Below are 17,104 nucleotides of genomic sequence, written 5' to 3' on the forward strand. Positions count from 1 at the left end.
CTTGGTTGGAAGTGAAGTGGCATAGGGTTTTTTTGGGGGGGGGGGGTAATTCGAAAGGGGGCTACATCGTACATGTACCTTGGATGAAATTGATTGAATTACATGTATTTTGAGAAGTTACCTTGTTATTCAACTGGGAAATCATGATGCGTTATCCTATTTGTTTTTCCTTGTGAATAAGTGTGAATTATACATGCACATGCTTGACCCAACTCTAATAAATTGAGTTTTTAAGTGCCTGTAACCAGTTTTTAGTTAAGGGTCTGTGAAAGAATTTTTCACAGTGGAAATCATTGGGAATCTCAACATTTTTCTACCCACATTTTGTCCATCTTCATCAGGATTGCCAGACTGGGTAATGCACATCACAACGGAGAGTCGTATGCTCTTCCAAACGTAAACTTAAAACATGGCCTGAAAAGTCATTTCTTTGGATCCAGTCAATTGACAGTAAACACAGTGCTCCACACCACCAGTAATTAAAAAAGAAATCTTTTTCTCCAAACGGAAAATTTATAACAAGGGTACTCCCATAAGATCATCATTAAAATGTAGGTACCCCGGTATTCCTTCGATCCTTGCCCCATTTGGATAATTGGCAACGCAGGTTCACAATCACGCTGTGCGGTGGATACCCTGGGAAAATGCATGTGGTCAATTCAGAAAAGCCACTCACGGATCAGCGCAAGTTTGACCGGGACAGAGTCCGTTGCAGTTCATTCATTCATTACCAGCCTCAGCAAATTGGAGTGCACTCAACAACTGCACGGGGTTATTTTGGAGATAGATAAAAGAAAATAAAAATTGACGAGCATGTGTCACTGAAACAACTGTTTTTGTGACAGCATGTATAAACATGTCCATGAATTTGTCATGATTTGAAAAACAAGTCTCTATTTCAAAAAGAAAATTATCATTTTAATTAGAACTGGCCGATGCAGTTTCTGAAATGATTTGTAATTTTTGGAGCTTACAGAATGATTTGACTAGGAGAAACTTAATCTTTTTGCCAAGATTCTTTGGAATGTTTACAGACAGATTCATGTTTTAAAACGACATTCTGTGCTAAACATCTGAAAATTGTGCACTTTTGTCCTGAACATTGTGCTTGTTATTTTCACTCGCTGCATTTGCGTACTGAAAATTAAGCTTTTAGGGACGGTAACGTCGCTTACCTTGCTACGGACTGCATAAATGAACCCACAAAACTGTAACAGATTGTGAACCTCAGTTAAGAGAACACATCAATTTTGATCAATTCTATTGCATTCCTTAACACCACCAGTCCTAAAACAGATCAAAGTGTCACTGCATTAGCGCCTATGATCTGGACTGACGTACACACGTTACCCCCAGATATAATAAGAGACTCGCCAAATTGAACCCACAACTTAATTATTGACCGCTCAAGCTTGGAGGCACAGAGGGCATCAATAACTTCACCCTCTGGCATCGATTGAGGAAAATATGAAGGGGGGGAGGGTGTTGTCTGGCTGGTTAGGGTACGCAGGTTGGAATCTGTCCGACTAATTAGTGGTAATGTTTGCCTGGCGTTGTGATTGCCTGCTGTTGTCGGGCATTAAGTATGCAGAATTCCATTTATGAGCATGATTGCAAGTGTCCGTCTGATTGTATTGCCTGAACAGTGGCTGGGGTTTTAGTCAGGGTACCAGTATTTATGATGATTTGACCTCTGCCAATGCATACTACATGCATACATGTATCTGCAGATGTACCTGTACATGGTGCTCTAGTTGGCAGCTCAGATGAACTTACCGTAAACGCACCTGTGCAGATTAAGTGGTGATATGTACACAGCCACTGTACCAGTTAGCAACTGAAAGAAGCTGATGGGAGATGGCAACTTTACTCATCTTGTTGCTGTGGATTATGTTATATATGCTACAGTCAGGCCTTTATCAAGTTTGCTGTAGAAAGGATGCATTATGGTACTACTAGCTCAGCATGTTTAATCATAACTGTGGGATGTAGCTCATTGGCTTGTACATGTACATGTTTGAACTGTTTGCAGGGCCTCAGGAATAGTCCTGTACTATTTCTACTTAGGGAGATAATTTATGAGGGGAAGTTTCAACTTGAGGCAACCAAGCCACAGCGAGTAAGGCTAGACTCCATCTGCTAGACTTCTTTCCCACCAAAAAAACTGCCAGGTGAAGACTGGAGAAGAGTCTATGCAATTTATCAGAGTAGTGCTCTGGAACTGTCACTGCTCACAAATTATCTCTGGACTAGACGACTAACTCCCCTCCCCCCTAGTCTTTTCCCTCACCAGATGTTTCTGTCGAATGGAAGCCACGTCCTGTCCATTGGCAGGTGTGCTCTAGGTTGGAGGGATCCGGCATGCTGATTCACGAGTTTAGGGGAAGCTGCCAATTACCCAGGATGCATTGCACTGTGGGATGAGTGTGTATTTGTGTGCACGTGCAAGGCAGTGGGGATGAACACTCCAGAACAACTCTGCTGTCAGGATCACAAGGGTGTAACGCAATACTGTGTTGAACCGTACTTTAGCCAGCAGGACTGGTGCAGCTTCAGAACAGTGTAATTTGTAATGTGGTCAACCCATTCAGACCCGGCCGATAAGTGTGGATTGTAAACAGTGGCTCAGCTATTAGTATTTACGCGCCAGAGTTGTCCGAGGCTGGTGTCGTGTTGGGAATTCGAGAGGTCGATTGCTGAGTCTGAGAAAGAGAGAGGGACATCAGAGTCAAGCGGCCAGTAGCCAGCCGCGACATTATCGAGCTGGTCAGCCAGTCAACTAGACAGGAACGGGCCTGCCATCTCTGTCCCGACCTCGTGCATGGGGAGAAATGCTGGATGAGGGTCTGTTGGGCTTTGATGCTTCCCAGGCCCCCAGGCACATCTGATATTACCATTACTCCTGAGATGATTTTGTGACTTGCTGCATCGCTCTGCTGTCTGAGTCTGGACCCTGAGATATTTGCTTGTACCTGTGCCTTTTTGCCGTTGCTGCAGGAATAGGGAGAAAAAAAATGGATAGATACTTTCGTCTTTGGAGGCTTCCAACATTGTCACTGTAGCACTGTCTCCCGGCGATTCTCATCACGTCTTCACCGTTGTGATTTGGTGTCAGTTTTGACAGCAACCTTTTAGTGTGACATTCAGACAGATGCAGAGTGACTGAATTGCTTCTGATCAAAATGCTTTAGTTTTTATTTTATATTTTAGAGGGTGCAGTTTAAATGGAAATTGACAAATATGCCAAAGCCGTAGGATCTCCATGAATTCAATATCCAACTGGATCATATACAGTACATGTATGATTTCAAAATCCTGAATCTTTCAAAGAGCATCATGCAAATGGTCAAGTAGATTTAAAGGCCGGGAGACTTTTTAAAATCTATGCAAAGGAAAACAGTGTGATGCAGTTCTTTCTAGAAGTACTTTAAAAGTCTAAAATGTATCTATGTACACTAGTGTACATGTACATGTATGTTTGTTAGCGCGCGTAACCTAACACGATCCGCTCCTGCAAGGATCCTTGCCTCAGTTCAGAATCGGCCGTATTTGATGTCGATGGAGCATGCAGAAGTAGGATTTTGGACAGGAAATACCGTGTAGACATGGTCTGCTTTAAGACTCATCAAATGTCCAAGGTCTCCAGCAGTCCTTCAGCCTGATCTCCGAGATACATCTGCACAAACACACACCGGCAAGTCTTCAGTTGGGCATGCGCTAATACATGTGGATCTGGGATGCTCTCCTGTCTGTGCCGGGATTTGCGTCGATGTGTATTTGGACTGTTGCACAGCGCGTTTTTGAGCAACAATCTTGAATCCCATGCCGGAGATGCTGTACCACGGGATTACCGTTCTGCGCGAGTTATCTTTAATATTAACACATATAAATACCAAATCAGGGGGGAAGAAACGTTGGTGAGGCGATATATTTCTAGCTCTGTTGCAGTTTGATGAGAAATAAAAGGCTCCAGGAGACGCAGCACGTGTGATTTTTCAATGACTTTGCTGCCAAATTTGACAAGGAAAACACTGGAGATCTTGCTGTAGATGCAGTTCAGTACATTTCAGTATTTTGCTGTATTTATTTATCGTCTAGTCCTTTATACTGATGCTAAGAGTCGTATGAGCTACCGGAGGGGAGTTTATAACGTTTATTTTACCCTAGAGTTCCTCTGAAAGAGCCAGACACTAAGTTCCTGCCAGACATTGTGAGCAAATTGCCAGTCGTGTTTCGTCTGCTGAGCTGGTGGGAATTTACTCTTGCTTGGCCCACTAAGTTCAAGTCACGCCCACGTAAGAATCAGGACTCTGGACTGAAGCCAGGCAAAAACAAAACAGGAATGGCTGCCACCATGGAAATCATGCGGGAACTGAAGTCCTTGGGAAAGATGAAGGTAGAGGTGCCCACCAACCACTGGTCCAGTGCTGAGTTCAAGAGGCGGCAGAAGCAGATCCTGGATGAGATATTCCTCTGCCTGATGAGAGGCCTGGTGGATGGATGCTACGATGAGGTGGAGTGCTTGGACGTTTTCTCTCAATTTTTGCGCTTTGATTTTTGGCATGAGAAAGGCAGCACAAATTGTTCTTTCAATCTGTGGAAGGTCTGGAAAATAGTAGCTTTCTTTATCTGTGACCTGTGATCCATAGATTGGCAGTTTGCGTTTGCAGGCCACCAATGCAACTGCTGCAAAATCTCTGCCTCATTTTGTCTGGCATGGCACTTCGACAAAGAGCAACTTGAAACATGTTATGTACATGTACCAGTTTTTCTAGTCAAAGAGATACACTGTACATTGCGCTATAGAACGAACAAGTAGACCGTTTTACATGTACTTTTATCCTGGTAAGCCAAGTCATGCAAATGCTGTGCGCATGTTTTGTAAAACAGGTAACATCACCTATACACATTCAAATTATGAAGATGGGTTGTGTTGGAAGAGCACGGTTGATGCAGTGTTATCTCGCACCAAATTTGGCCCTATCAAATTTTGGCCGTTGATACATCTGCACTTTTGTACTTGTATGTATGGCACAGTATTATAGGGCTCACCAAGGACGTGCAGCTGTCCAACCAGTCTGTCTGTTGCTTCTCCAGATTATTTGATTTTGGTGATAAGGCCGTTGACCTTGGTGCATGCCATCTTATGGGGTATGTTAGTGGATTAGCTCTGCCCAGGCCAGGCTGTAGGGTTCACTGCACTCGCCTCGTGACCATGACCCTTTTACAGTTCAGTCTTGCTTTTCATGCGTGCTTGTTCTTCATCTCCGTGTGCCCAAATGGCTGCAAATTGGGGAAAGCAGTGAAGCACAAGGGTTGGCGGCAGGTTGAGAGTTAATTAAGTCAGGGTGTATGTTATTGCTGTCTTGACAAATGGGAACAAATCGGTGTGGTCACTGTTGGTATTGCATCGAGCAGATTGAAGGCTTGAGTTGAAAGGTTGTGCAAAGTTGGACTCATTTCTTGCCCTGTATGTTGTTTCATTTTTTTTCTCACTTTACACCTGGATTAATGCCAGAGCATGAAATGACAGTTGGATGTCTGTCATTTTCTGACCACTTTAGGTATTTCGCAGACCAAAAGAAGAACTGGTTGGACAGAACATCTGAGGGAAAAGTAAAAGGGAAAAAGAGCCCAAAGGCCACATCATCTTGGTGTTTTTGGGGCTGTGTTGTATACTTAAACTTTGAAGATGTTTGCATGTGACCTTGTCCCACTGAAAGCTGGTATTGGCAGAATGAAATTTATCTGGGCTGTGTGTTTTATCCGCCCACTTTTTGGGCTAATTTCATTCTCCGAATGCTTTTGAAAAGTAGAAAATGTAGACAATTTGTAATGTTTGGAATGTCCTCTCTTGCTTGGGCTGTCAAGTTGTAGTCCAGGATTGTATAGTTTCACAACTTAAACATTTTTTTTCTCCGAAACAAGAATGTTTCTGGTCTGTACGTACATGTACATACACACCCATACCCAGGTTTGAAGTGGTGGAGAAAACAGCCAGCATTTTACTGGTCCTGAAAGTTTGTGCCAATTCGCAAGAACCCTGAAACAAGTATTGATTGTCGAACCAGGAAATGGCGCTTAATTAACGGCGCTTAGTGCCCCCGAGGTTAAGAGGAATCATTGATTAATAAGCCCTGCAGACACAGAAATAAGGCAGATAAACTTGCAAGTACATGTAGCCCTATATGTACATTTGCAGTGTTTTTAGAAACACTTTCAGATGAAAAGATGCATAAGGACTGTGACACTTGTTCCTGTTTTTTTTTTTTTACACAGAGGGAAAGAAACCTGCCCCCCTTTGGAATATACATGTACATCATGTTTATATCTACAATGTACATGTAGGTGCCCCTTACAATGAACAGATATTCAATATCAATGATATGAGCACACACATTAGAACTTTTTTAAACTCACTCATAACAGCAGGTCATTGTTTATCTTGACTACTTGACAGAACCTTTCAAAAAATGGCTGAAAATGCCCTGGAAATGGACAAGTACAGGTGTTTCTGGGAGTTTTTTTTGAGGGAGGAGGGGGAGAATAAGGACTTAAAAGTGTTCGGGTGTGGTGCCAGTGTTGCTAGGACTTAAAAGTGTTCGGGTGTGGTGCCAGTGTTGCTAGGACTTAAAAGTGTTCGGGTGTGGTGCCAGTGTTGCTAGGACTTAAAAATGTTCGGGTGTGGTGCCAGTGTTGCTAGGACTTAAAAGTGTTCGGGTGTGGTGCCAGTGTTGCTAGGACTTAAAAGTGTTCGGGTGTGGTGCCAGTGTTGCTAGGACTTAAAAATGTTCGGGTGTGGTGCCAGTGTTGCTAGGACTTAAAAGTGTTCGGGTGTGGTGCCAGTGTTGCTAGGACTTAAAAGTGTTCGGGTGTGGTGCCAGTGTTGCTAGGACTTAAAAGTGTTCGGGTGTGGTGCCAGTGTTGCTAGGACTTAAAAGTGTTCGGGTGTGGTGCCAGTGTGCTAGGACTTAAAAGTGTTCGGGTGTGGTGCCAGTATGCTAGGACTAAAAAGTGTTCGGGTGTGGTGCATGTATGCTAGGACTTAAAAGTGTTCGGGTGGGGTGCCAGTATGCTAGGACTTAAAAATGTTCAGGTGTGGTGCTAATCACATGCCTGTTGATGTTCTTTGAAAAGTTTAAAAGAAAACATTCAATGTTTATTTTTGTTCTTAGAAAAGGATATGACTGCGATTTTGAAGGCGGTTATGGGATCTTTTTCTTTTAGAAATGTCATTGCCTATTTTTTCCCCTGACAAAACAGATCTGTTCACTTGAGAGTGAAATGCCACTCTGCATAGCCAAAAAGGTGACAGTGACTTGTACAAACACAGGTAGAAAAACATTGGACGTCAAAATAGAAGTGTGGCCTAATCCTGTTTACTTGGACACTCCACAAATGACTATCACAGATATTCCCTTTGGGGGAACTTTGGTGGAAATCAAATGTGGAGCGATGTTTCTTTGCCTGCGGCAGTACCGTAGTTTGGCATTTCATCTGGTTCCTCATACAATTTTCATGTTTGCCTTTTTTTCTGTGCGTTATTTTCAAAAATACCGGAATGTTAATAATTTGCCTTATTTTGGACAAAGACCGTTTTTCCCCCTCGTAAATGTAATGGCTTTTGACAAGGTTTGTGCACTGAAATCCTGATCACAAGAGCTCAAGAAGGAAAATAAATGGAAAAATACCAGCATAAAGTAGAAGTAATTGTCATAACCGAAACTTTAAAAAAGGTAGGTTGCCTGTTTAATGCAGGTATCAATTTTACGGCTCTTGTGATGGTTTAGTGTCTTGTTCTTTGTTTTTATTTATCGCAACAACTGTAATGGGAGTGCAGTAGAATTTGGTCTCCATTTGAGGATTCCATTGCTGTTTGTAAATAAGCTTTGTTCAGCTTTCTGTTCAGTTTTCTACCGTTTTTGCTCAAAGACCTGATGAACATTACACCATATGGAGAGATACCAACATAGAGAATTGGTCAGTTTTCCGAAAATGAAATGGAAATAAGTTGGCAGTGTGCACGCTCACTCCAAATTTTGGACATGTTAAAAACAAGTTTTGATTCCCGTTCCCCCTCCCCCAAATAAAAGAGAAAAGGAAGAGAAGAAAATTACAATGGGAGCAACAAAGCAGAAGAAAAAAGGGCAGCTGCATTATAATATTCACGTACAGTTCTTGAGCGTGCTGTTTATCTCAGTTCCCATCGAAGTTCAGCGTAGGGTGAAATCCTCATGGCCAGGGGGATGAACATTTTCCCACACGCTCGCCCCTGATTATCGCCCAGGCTTGGGATCATTTTTGCTCTGAAGTTGACTGAAGCTTTCTAATAATTCATGATGTCTGTGGATTATGCATTTACACTAAAGTGCATCTCAGTAGCAAATGTGTGAGTGTATTGGGATGTGGGTACATTTCCAAAGCTGAAAGCTTGCATTAAAAGTCTCCAGAAACTAGAATCTTCCTACCTTCCCCAGTGCCCTTGTTCTAAAAAAAAGAAAAAAATCAGAAGTAACTTAAATTGGGAGGGGGGGAAGAATGGGTTAATTAGCATTCAGCTTCAACTGCAAATGATTTGTACTGACATGTATGTGGAGCTGCATGTTTGGTACAGTAGATGTACATGTATATCTAAATGTACATGTACGTTAACATGGTTAAGTGAACCATTTGCTCTTAGAAAGGCAACATGCTCTGTTGGAACTTTTTACATTTGTGCTCTACAGTTTACATGTTTATGTACAGGTAAATGACCTACTAGTATAGGAGACCATGTTCCTCAGGTTGAAAAGGAAAACCCGTAGGCAACATGTTTGCACCTGTTCTTTTAGATTACAATGTACCGTACATGTACCTGTATAAGCATCAGTTTTGCACTTGAGTGGGTGCGATTTTGCTACATCTAATGTTTTGTGCGAGATAAATTCCTGCAACAAATCATTGTCCCCAGAATTTGACAAATTTTCTTCTCAAGTGTCCTCCCTGTGTTACTGGAGTACACGTACAGCTGCGCTCGGAGTGGAGAGTGAGATTAAGGCAACCAATGAAATCTAAAATGTAAATTCCCCGAGCGGCATGTGTCTGTGTGTGTTGAGTTTCCAGCGTCCCTCTCGTTGCCGCCGGCGACAAACTCGCTGTCCGAGCTGCAGTGAGGAATGAATGCCGAATCACTATTGAATTTTTTCATTGGAGAGAAACAAGCACCGTGTACATGTTTGCAGTAAGTACATACTGTACACATACATTATGACAGAAGCTACATAATGTGCTTTGTCATTCTGCTGATGAGTGCCGTACGTAACGGCACGAAACAGTCTGTCCAGAAAATGCCAAAGTTAAAACTGGTATCCTAATTTTTCCAGTACTTATTATGGATCTGCAGAGTTGTATTGAGCACTTTTGGATTATGATACGTGCCAATTTTTCATTGGATAATGTACACATACATGTACATGTACCTGTGCCCCTGCATGGTACATGTACCTGTGCCTGTGCCTGTGCCCCTGCATGGTACATGTACCTGTGCCTGTGCCCCTGCATGGTACATGTACATGTACCTGTGCCCCTGCATGGTACATGTACATGTACCTGTGCTCCTGCATGGTACATGTACATGTACCTGTGCCTGTGCCCCTGCTTGGTACATGTACATGTACCTGTGCCCCTGCATGGTACATGTACATGTACCTGTGCCTGTGCCCCTGCATGGTACATGTACCTGTGCCTGTGCCCCTGCTTGGTACATGTACATGTACCTGTGCCCCTGCATGGTACATGTACATGTACCTGTGCCTGTGCCCCTGCATGGTACATGTACATATATTTGATACCTGCTAATTCCCGCAAATGTGCAGTGTTCTTAATAACGCAGTGGAATATTCATGTTGGAGACTTCGAATATCACACATTTATGTGTACAGATCCTTTACCCCCTAACAGTCCTCAATCCTCCAATTTCGATACAATTTTTACGCTCACCTGAGTGGGGTTAATGTTAAATACATAGACCCCGACATGTGCTTTAAGGGCAGAAACCATGCTCTTTATTGTGGTCCATTTTCTTGAAATTGTACAAGGCCTTGTAAGGGACTGTGTTCTAAGCTCAGGATGCCAGCAAAGTTGATAAGCAAACTTTTTTGTGTATGTGGATATGAAACATTAAGTGCCAAGAAGTATGTATTTATACGTGCATCTACATATATGGACTTGCAAAATGGAAGTGTCAAGATGTGGGTAAGTGTGGAAGGATTTGCACTGCATTTATGAATTTGGATAGGTATATTGTGGTAAAGTCGGGTGTACTAGTGCTGTACGTTTGAAGAAGCGCCAGTATTTGTTGACACGGAAGATCTCGCATGTTGTATGCATGTTAAGAAATGCTTCTTAATCACAAATTTTGTTTGCTCTCTGCCTGCAGAACGGATTGAACGCCCTTCACCTCAGCTCCAAAGAGGGCCATCTGAACATCGTCAAGGAGCTGTTGAAGAGAGGCGCCAATGTGGATGCTGCCACTAAGGTACAAAAGTGTTGAACTTTTCTTGGCCGCCTTGTCTGCCGAGCTAGGAATTTTAGCCAGCATTGGATGTGAGAAATGGATCGCACCATTTTCCGTCCAGTTGCTTGGGCATAAGCATTTGAGAGTTTTAAAAAGATATACCAAAATTAGACCCGTCTTGCATAAAGCCTTGGGCCCAGCAGGTATTTAAAATTCGAGTTTTATAACTTTACAAGTACCGGTAGCTCTTGTCCCTTTTGAAATGCGTGTTCTGAAGGAGATAAAGTGTTAGCTGCTATGACTGCACATAACCTTTGTAATTGATACGAAAAAGATTAGAATCAGATTTTTTGGAAGTTGATTGGAATTATGCATAGGTTTATACAGAATGCTGTTTGCTGCAAGCTGGCATTGCATTGAATTTGATCAGTATGTGAGAAGGATTCATCCTCACCTGCATCTTAATGTCATCAAGATTCCTTGCCAGCGATTGACGTAATTTTGGTTGAAAGTGAAAACGCAGTCTGTTTCAGTTTAAATTGCATCAACAGATATCTGAGAACTATCCCAATTACTGTGGTTTAGAATGTCGCTTTGAGCCGCTTAGAATTGCTCACATTGCATCCAAGACATTGCATGTGCGTGTACGTGAATGCAGACTCGCCAAAAGCTGCCTGCCAACTGTCAGTCACATCTTTGGAACGTGTCCAATTTGCGCCGTACGAGCATTCCTTTGCAATGCCGTGAATGAATTACCGTTGTCAACTGAAGAAGCAAGTGAAGTAAGTGACCTTGAACTGGCAGGACTTGTACATGGAGGAAAAAAAACCAACACAGCACATTGCTGGTTGAGTTCAGTGCTCGTTGAGATTGATGTACACTTGTCCTTAATGGGCATGAGAGAACCACTGTCGTCATCCGTAAGGGTCACGTCCTCTCTATGGGCCATTGAAGTGTTGGTTCCATATAAAAAAGGGCTACAGTATACATGTATTAAGGTCCTGAGAAACTCACCATGAAAGAGTAGAAGTTGGCATTTCACAATCCTTTGCTGGCAGCATGATCTATCAAGCACTTTGTGTTCAGGTGATGAAAGATGGCAGGTGAAGAATATGCAGCAATTGTATCGTGGGATGAAGGTAATTTTTCAATCTTTTGCCTCCCCCGTTTTTTCCCTGTGTCCCTTCAGAAAGGAAACACTGCCCTTCACATTGCGTCATTGGCCGGCCAGCAGCCCATTGTGGAAGCCTTGGTGGAGCACGGCGCCAATGTCAACGTACAGTCACAGGTTGGTTTAGCTCATTTACTTTGCTGCTGTACATGTAGGTTCATCATGTATGCCATTTACAACAGTTTGCGTGAGTGCCCCCTCACTTGCGAAAAAGAGAAAGGCCGGGCCGACATGTTTTGATGCCGCTGTAACCATGCACATGATTTGCGCATTCAGATGAATTGACTTGTGCTTTCCGTGTGCTCCATGTGTGTCTCAACTAGTGCGCAAGTGCATAGCCTGTTGGGTTTCTCCCTCACCCCACTCCCCATTCTTCCCATGGAGCTGCTACTCAAATCGAAACGTGCATGGACGTGCACAGCCAACACGACATTATGCACCCAAAAATGCCGTACTGGTGAATGGCTGCTTTATGAAATGTTCAAATGAATTAATACCTGGATTTCCACAGATAACATTTTAAGATGAAAAGTAATCCTAAGAAAACCTTGCAGTGGTCCATTCTGTCATCTTCACAGGATTTGACTGAAAGTTAATGGCTTAAAGAGAAATGCATAAAAATTCAAATGCAGAATCCTACTCTCGTAGACTTCCAGCGGTCATTTGCATATTTTATATAAAAAATTAAGCCCTGGAAAAAGAAAATGCGGTGTACATATCCGAACCATATTTTGCCACTCTTAGATTCGTAAAGACCAGCCAAGACGCCACGGTGTACAGGTGAGTTATTGGGAGATGTTCACCAACTAGCAATGAGCCAATGGGAAGCCATGTTTCATTTCCATTCTGATCATGCTCACAAAGCAGCCGATCACGCCGCCTGTCTGAAGACATCATTAGAGTGTGCCTTTATTGTTTCTCTATCAAAGTTTTAAGTATTTATGAAAGAAAAAAAAAAGTGAAGACGAGCACTAATCACATTTTTGATTTTGCTGCGTATTACCGTAATACAGCTTTTTTAAGGTAGATTTCCTACGGTAGAATGCAGGAGTTTCTCTTAGTGAAGTTACCTCTCACTACAGTATTCCTTTTTTACTTATTAATATCAACCTTTTTAGTTTGCAGCAACTTTTTGCCACCGTTTCATGAACTCACCCCATACGCATCGCAATCATAGTTACACCCTCTTTTCGCAGATCTCATTTATAGTTACACCCACATTTTGCAAATTTCCGGCCTCATATTTATGCAGACATACCTGTAGGCAGGCTGTTACAGCGCTTAGTTGACGACAATTTGGCCAGAAGTGACAGTGGGAGCTGGTCATGGGAAAAATGGGAAAAAGTGTTACAGGGAGGAAATACGCACATGTATAATGTCGGTTTTTGCTGTGTCGGTATGTGGGTCAATTCTAATGAAACTAATTTGGAAGTGGAAGTGGTTGGCAGGAAGCCTAATGGAATAACAATCTTTTATGTGTTTGTATTTTTTACGTACATCCACATTTGTACATTTCCATAGATGTCAAACAACACAATGCTTACATGCCATGTCAGATCCTATAGTTTCATGGGATCGCCAGTTTGGTTGCATGTTACCTACATGGATACATGTATAACTTGCCACAGTTTTCGCTCCCAGAAAATTGTCACATCTCAGATTATCCATCCCTCTTCACACTGTATTTTTTTCTCATCAAAATACTCATGGCATCAGCAGGAGTTTACTCGCAAAACAAATCTCTGTCTCGATAAACTTCATTGAAAAACATGTCGGGACTAGTCAAAACTATTTGTTGCGGACACTGCAAAGTTGAAGATAGCAAACAACAAAGCAGTTGGTTGCAAATCAACTTGGCAGTTGGTTGCAAATCATCTGAGCAGTGTGTTGCACATCAACTATCAGCAGTTTCTTTCAAATCAATTATAAGCTGTCAGTTGCAAATCATTGTGGCAGTTGTTGCAAATCAACTGAGTGGTTGGTTGCAAAGGAGCTGAGCTGCTGGTTGCCAATCAACAAAGCAGTTGGTTGGAAATCATTACATCATATACTGTAGTTGGTTGAAATCAACCAAATGATCTGTTGCATATCCACCACGTACGGTAGTCAAGAGTATGATCAGTCTGCATCGTCTTGAGTCTTGCGACGTGCCCTACTTCTAAAAGGGTTGTTAATTCATGATTTTTCCTTTGAACCTTTGCCTTACAGAGCGGCTTCACACCATTGTACATGGCGGCCCAGGAAAACCACGGTGAAGTGGTCAAGTACCTTCTAGCCCACAATGCCAACCAGAACCTGGCTACGGAGGTAAGACTTTCAATGATTGGCTAGCCTTTTTCCAGCCACTGTGACGTTTCTCTACAGATATGCTAATATTTGCCGTCATCCAAATTGAAAGAAGTAACTGCAAGTCACACTTCATGAAGAGGAAACAAGGGAAGGGGGAAAAAACAATGATTTTGTTTTTAGAGTGAAAGCCTCTTGATACATGTGGTTGGACAAAATTCTCAATAGAATCCAGATGGATTATCTGTGGAACATTATTTCATACTGCTTGCAAGACCGGAACAGGGCTAACTGGAATGAACCTCTGAGACTGACCCGATAAGATAAGACCTTGCACTAACCTGATAAGATTTTTTTCCACTGCCAAAATAATGTTGATGGACAGTATTTAAAGCTCCTCAATCCATAGTCAGGTGATAGCTTCTGGTCTTTTTCAAGCCACACTATTGCAATCCAGTTTTAGTGTAATCCCAAACTTCATGATACTTTTGACTGATAATATATCCATATTATCAGTCAAAAGTATCACAATGTTGCAGGTCAACTTGAGGGAAGTCTAACATTTCCATAACCAGTCATGTGACTGAGTATTACCACAGATACGATAGAGCTTGACCCAGCTACTAAACCAGGGAAATCTGCATTTTCTCTTGACATGTCTTGTTTTTTTGTCACTCATAGGCCATGGCCATAGAGCAACGAAGTGGTTCAATTTTTTTTATCAATTTTGTTAAAATTATTAGATCATCACAGGCAGACTGCTACAATGAAAGATGGTCAATCATACAGTCTCTATGATCCAAAAAACTTTTGTGCAGTGGATGATATTAGAGAAAAGTCAGGTGAAATGAGGACATTCCTGTTCAAACACTTTAGCAAAAGGTTCAATTAAACTGGACACAGGAATGTAAGGAATTATCATCGTTGACTTGATGGCAGTCTCAAGATGGAGATTACACATCGTCATGGCATTGCACAAAACAGTTCACTGTAAAGTTTGTTTGCCGTACAGCGGTTTGTACCCCTCCATTCCCTCTTTCACTTTTTAACGTTTTCATTTCTCTCACGCACGCATGCTTGGAATTTGCCTTGGGCTTTTTGCCAACTGAATTTTACGTCCCCATCGACTCCTCCCTCAACCTCACTCTCCCCATTAATGGTGTGAAAAAACCTCCTCCCCTACTACCCTCGCTCCGACTTACCTTTCCCAGGGCGGATTTTTGCCGCTCGAGGTGGCTACCCAGCAGGGCCATTATAAAATCGTGGAAACGCTTTTGCAACACCAATCACGGCCCAAGTACCCTCCCAAGCAGGAGGTGAGAACGTGAGCCAAAACTTGTATTTTCTTTGCCTTGGTACGAGTGGTTGTGAAAGATTGTCGTTGAAATAAACACACCATCATCACCACCACAGCTGTAGTGTACTCTCTCTCTCTATACCTCTTTCTGTCTGGATAAATGTTCACCAATGTATCATGTGTATGTTCTTCCTTGTTGTACTAATGATAAACAATGAAAGACATACCCTCCTTTACCCAGTATTGTCGAGATGCAAGTTTAGTCCACCCAACTGTGTGTTGCGTACATGTTCATGTAGCACTGCAGGTCATTGTCTGGTCACCATGTTTGTTCGGCTCATCATGGGCTCTTTCATGTGATCCCACGACAGTCGTTTCTTCCTGCATCACGTAGAGAGATTTTTAGGGTTAGGACTAGGAGGCTGGGGATGGGCTTGCTCATGGACGAATATAGATCTCAATTTGGGGTGCGTGAACAGACTTACCGGTAGGTTGCTGGCAACCTTGCAGTTTGTTGTGCACGCAGAATCTTCGCCTGGGGAAGGGATTACAGATGAGGCAGGATGTGGTTGGATTTTAGTGTGCTGGGGGTGAAGATTCTATTAACTTTGGACCTCATGGAGTGCAGAATCTGATAAGGTGGGGTATAGATGTAGATGTTTGATGACGGGGGGGGGAGAGAGGGTAGGGGGATGTAATTTGGTAACTGTTTGGTTGTTTTGATGGGTTCTCTGTCAGATTAATAGGGGATCTTAAAGTACATGTACAGTAGATGCGCAATATCCCTGGGGAATAATTGAACAAAAAATCAGGAGAATTTTCACTATTGCTGTGTGGAATATATACTGCAAAGTGAAGATTGGGGAATACTGTGTGAAGGTACTTGTACAAATTGCACTTCATTTTTGAGTTCCAGTCCTAGATTTGCCCTTGGAAGGGAGGGGGCTTCCGGTCACATACCCAGCCATCTCAAGAGTTTTCTTCTCTAGCATTAGCATTTGTGGCATGTTTGGCAATGTTTCTTACCTGCACGCCAGTAGTTGACTTCCTGGACTCAGTGATAGTTTTTAACTGCATGAGGGGAGATGTGGCCTTATTACATTGTACATGTAGATTAGACAGTTCATACTTGGCACTATCATGTTGTTTGAAGTGGTTTGTTCTTAACACTAGACTCACAATTAACAGTATGAATGACAGAATGCTGTGCTCTCTGGCACTCACGCAGTCTTCCCGTCACAGTGCACTTTAGCTTTTATTTTTTTTTTTTTAATTTTTCTTCTTTCATTTTGGCCTTTGCTCTGTTTACTGACTTGGGGCGCACACTTTTTATGGTTTGTACAGTACTGGCATATTTTAGAACGTGATACCACAAATTTTCTCTCTTTTTTTTGGTGCTGCATTTTGTCTGAGCAGGTTCACAACTTCCCTGTAGATTTAGCATATTAGATGGCCGATCTTGCACCTTGAAACAAAAATCTCACAGTTTAGCACGTGCTTGTATTAAATCCACTTCAACATGTGTACATGTACGTACATATAGCAGTATGCATCGTGTCATACAAAAAAGCTCTTGCATATTTTAATTTGACACAGTTCTTAAATGCCTTTTAAAAAGTCATTTTGGGCTGAAAGAACGTGTGCAGTATCATTACCCCGGCTATTTTGAAATTGAAGTCAAACTAGGGGTAGTTTTCCCCCACCTTGTTTGTTCCGTTAGTTGTGTTTGTCAAATTTTTAGGGTCCCATTTTCGTGTTGTGAAGCCTGAGGCCGAGGGTGAATCATGAAGTTGTGAGCCATGAAGTTGTGTTATGAGTCATTAAGGTTGAAACCTAATGCGGGCTGTCAGATTTA

The 17,104-nt window shown here is 42.4% G+C and overlaps 1 protein-coding gene across 50 annotated transcripts in view; it reads left to right on the plus strand.

Annotated features, from left to right (window-relative positions):
• LOC110973034 (uncharacterized) overlaps positions 1–17,104 on the plus strand; it is a 173,678-nt gene that overhangs the window by 73,594 nt on the left and 82,980 nt on the right. For 42 of the 50 annotated variants that reach the window (XM_087130110.1, XM_087130109.1, XM_087130113.1 and 39 more), the window contains exons 4-8: positions 10,418–10,516; positions 11,685–11,783; positions 12,411–12,446; positions 13,875–13,973; positions 15,164–15,268. In XM_087130110.1, the coding sequence (XP_086986236.1) occupies positions 10,418–10,516; positions 11,685–11,783; positions 12,411–12,446; positions 13,875–13,973; positions 15,164–15,268 (438 nt within the window). Of the gene's footprint in view, positions 1–4,266; positions 4,514–10,417; positions 10,517–11,684; positions 11,784–12,410; positions 12,447–13,874; positions 13,974–15,163; positions 15,269–17,104 lie in introns of those variants that run through there. The other 8 variants (XM_087130106.1, XM_087130149.1, XM_087130112.1 and 5 more) reach the window with 5 other exon arrangements.

Source organism: Acanthaster planci, linkage group LG19 (genome assembly GCF_054643075.1).
Source record: "Acanthaster planci isolate LZ-2023a linkage group LG19, COTS_SCS, whole genome shotgun sequence".
NCBI lineage: Eukaryota > Metazoa > Echinodermata > Asteroidea > Valvatida > Acanthasteridae > Acanthaster > Acanthaster planci.